Source organism: Littorina saxatilis, linkage group LG15, assembly GCF_037325665.1.
Source record: "Littorina saxatilis isolate snail1 linkage group LG15, US_GU_Lsax_2.0, whole genome shotgun sequence".
Taxonomy (NCBI): domain Eukaryota; kingdom Metazoa; phylum Mollusca; class Gastropoda; order Littorinimorpha; family Littorinidae; genus Littorina; species Littorina saxatilis.
Window position 1 is genome coordinate 9,412,849 of NC_090259.1, and position 3,589 is coordinate 9,416,437.

Sequence of the window (3,589 nt, forward strand, 5' to 3'; positions counted from 1 at the left end):
GTTCTGTGTGTGTGTGTGTGTGTGTGTGTGTGTGTGTGTGTGTGTGTGTGTGTGTGTGTGTGTGTATATGTCAGGTGTGGTTCTGTGTGTGTGTGTGTGTTTGTGTGTGTTTGTGTGTGTAGTGTGTGTGTGCTTAGTTGTGAGTTTGCTTGTGTGTTTGCTGGGTGCAGTTTTAGGAGTAGTTTTAACTCGCAAATGAGGAACCAAATGCAAAAATGAATGTACACAAACACACACACACACACACACACACACACACACACACACGCACGCACGTACGCACGCACGCACGCACGTATACCTGTCACTCACGCACGCACGCCAATGACAAGCACTTATTTTCAAGGAACAAAACGTTTATGCTTGTTCATGAAGGTTATGAGAAATGCACAATCTGCTAAGAGAACAATACTCTGCTTATCTCTGAAAAATAGGTAACACGGCGTTGAAGAAGCCTCCCTTTCTAGTACTGATGTGTCCAAGCTTTCACCTGAAAGAAGAGAATCCTTTCACCTGGACACATATACCAAAAGCTTTATTCCTTCCAGTGTTTACAATGGCGGACACCTCCATAGATCCATGCAAGCTTTCACCTGAAAGAAGAGAATCCTTTCACCTGGACACATATACCAAAAGCTCCATTCCTTCCAGTGTTTACAATGGCGGACACCTCCATAGATCCATGCAAGCTTTCACCTGAAAGAAGAGAATCCTTTCACCTGGACACATATACCAAAAGCTCCATTCCTTCCAGTGTTTACAATGGCGGACACCTCCATAGATCCATGCAAGCTTTCACCTGAAATAAAATGACCCGTTCACTTGGACACATCCACACATTCTAAAAAGTATAGCGAGGATCACAATTTTGGCCAAGCAATCTTCGACGAAGGCCGGACTTCGGTACTGCATTTCAGCTTGGTGGCTTAAAAATTAATTAATGACTTTGGTCATTAAAAATCTGAAAATTGTAAAAAAAAAAAATTTACGTTCATCTTATTATTCATCATTTTCTGATTCCAAAAACATATAAATATGTTATATTTGGATTAAAAACAAGCCCTGAAAATTAAAAATATAAAAATTATGATCAAAATTAAACATTTCGAAATCAATTTAAAAAACTTTCATCTTATTCCTTGTCCGTTCCTGATTCCAAAAACATATAGATATGATATGTTTGGATTAAAAACTCGCTCAGAAAGTTAAAACGAAGAGAGGTACAGAAAAGCGTGCTATCCTTCTCAGCGCAACTACTACCCCGCTCTTCTTGTCAATTTCACTGCCTTTGCCACGAGCGGTGGACTTACGATGCTACGAGTATACGGTCTTGCTAAACAATTGCATTGCGTTAAGTTTCATTCAGTGAGTTGGACAGCTTGACTAAATGTTGTATTTTCGCCTTACGCGACTTGTATTTTTATCTGATTGACATTGGTTTCAGAAACGACATTAAGTCAACAAAAACTTTCCACTCTGTGCGAAAAGCAGTCAGGCTGTTGACGTGTCTGTTGCATATGTCCAGATTGAATGATTGCCTTATCCCACGCACAATCCTAGACAGACCCGAGGTAAAGAACATGATCGTGTACACGGGAAGACAGCACCTTTAAGCTTGGTGGAATGGTGCCACAAGATCTCTGTCTTTCACTCTGACAGCGACAGTCTTGAACACACGCTGGCATCATGCTGGTCATTGCCATTCTCTTCGTCGTCTTTTTCTGCCAATGTCTGGGATTTGCTAAACAAGTGCCAGACACCGCAACCACCCAAAACGTGAGTACGATCGATTTGCTCTCGTGTTGATCAGCCCTGTGGCCCAATTCATAGTTTAAGTTTGCGTACAGCGTCAGTTCCGTCAATGAAAAACTGAGTTTTTATCCCTTTTTGCAACGTCATTTGTGTGATACATGTCATTTGATTAAAAAGCACTAAATTAAAATATCATTTGAATTGTTATCCCCAATTCTCAACTGAGGCAAACACACCTTGCCGCTCATCAGAGCAGGAAAGCGACAATTGCGGCAGCAAAAAGTGATCTCCGATGAATATTTTTTCTGAAGAATGGGGCATCATATTGAGCAAACATCGCAAAACATTTATCGGACCTCATTATTCACAATGACGCAATGATCGCTTGTTTCCGCTGATCAGCAGCAAGGTGTGGTTCACTGCTTCCAAGGGGCGCAACTCGTTCACAGCCAATAAAACCAACGACAGAATCAAAGTTTACTGATGAGTCTTTCTTTCTGGCAGGATCCACTGGAGGATAAACTGGCCTCTCTGCTGAGGGAACAAGAATCTACAACGCCCTCCCTGCTGAGAGAACTAGATGATAAATGGACATCCTTGCTCAGAGAACAAGACGCTAAGCTAGCCGACCTGACAAGCTTGCTGCAACAACAGGAACAGAAACTATTTGCTCAAGATAATTTGCTTCATAAACTAGAACAAAAACTATCTGACCAAGATAATTTGCTTCATAAACTAGAACAAAAACTATCTGACCAAGATAATTTGCTTCATAAACAAGAACAAAAACTATCTGACCAAGAGCGCTCACATCGTCAACTGGAGCAGAAAGTGTCTGACCAAGAAAACTCACTTCGGCATCAAGACCAGAAGCTGTCTCACCAAGAAAGCCTGCTACAGGAACAAGGTGCCAGGCTGTCCTTCCAAGAAGCCTTGTTTCTGCAACAGGGGAGAACCATTCAGCAACTGAAAAACAGATCTCATGTTCCACCGCAGTCCTTTCCAAGCGAGAACTTGCGTCATGCCAGAGATACGTCACAGTCCGAAACGCCCCTCCCAGGAAAGACCTCTCACTCAGCATCCCATGACGTCATTCCTCGTTCCGATGACGGAGGGCCGTTGGAAGCGGTGGTGAGTCACATCAGTCAGCGTGTGACGGAGATGGGGGCCGACATCAACGCTTTCAAGACCCAGACCAGTGGCAACATCCAGACGTTGCAGAACAGCAACACACAGCAGGACCTGGCTATCCGAGACGCTCAGAGCTCCACCTTCGTTCACTGGGGCAGTTCTACGTGCAGCAATCTATCTCACACCGTCTACTCGGGCGTCGTGGGCGGCTCGTGGTATTCTCATAGCGGTGCTGCCACCAACTACCTGTGTCTGACCATGTCTCCTGTCTTGATCTATCACGCAGTCTCAAGCGACTGGGCCAAGCTGTACGGTGGTGAGTACCAAACCCACGACTATCACAACAACAAAGACCCGGTGTGTGCCGTGTGTCGATCCACGCTGTCAACGACAGTCATGATCCCCGGGACCAACGTCTGCACACCTGGCTGGCACCTGCAGTACTCCGGCTTCCTCATGGCGGGACAAAACGACAACACTGCTGGTTCTGAGTACATCTGTGTGGACTCTAGGCTGGAGAACAACGTTCGTGGGGATGCTGATGAAGACGGCAAACTGTTGTACTACACTGTGACTCGTTGCGGCAGCCTGCCTTGCACGCCCTATGTCAACAACAAAGTTGTCACGTGCGCGGTTTGCTCCAAGTGACAGTCGCGGTTCTGATTTGTCAGTCACAACATCTGGAGTAAAACTGATGTCAGGTGTG

General features: G+C 44.9%; 1 protein-coding gene across 1 annotated transcript; it reads left to right on the forward strand.

Annotated features, from left to right (window-relative positions):
- Positions 1 to 1,645: 1,645 nt before the first annotated feature.
- LOC138948473 (uncharacterized) lies at positions 1,646 to 3,589 on the forward strand. The gene is made up of 2 exons (XM_070320026.1): positions 1,646 to 1,776; positions 2,257 to 3,589. Exons 1-2 carry the CDS (start codon positions 1,687 to 1,689, stop codon positions 3,529 to 3,531), a joined length of 1,365 nt encoding a protein of 454 aa, XP_070176127.1. The 5' UTR covers positions 1,646 to 1,686; the 3' UTR covers positions 3,532 to 3,589.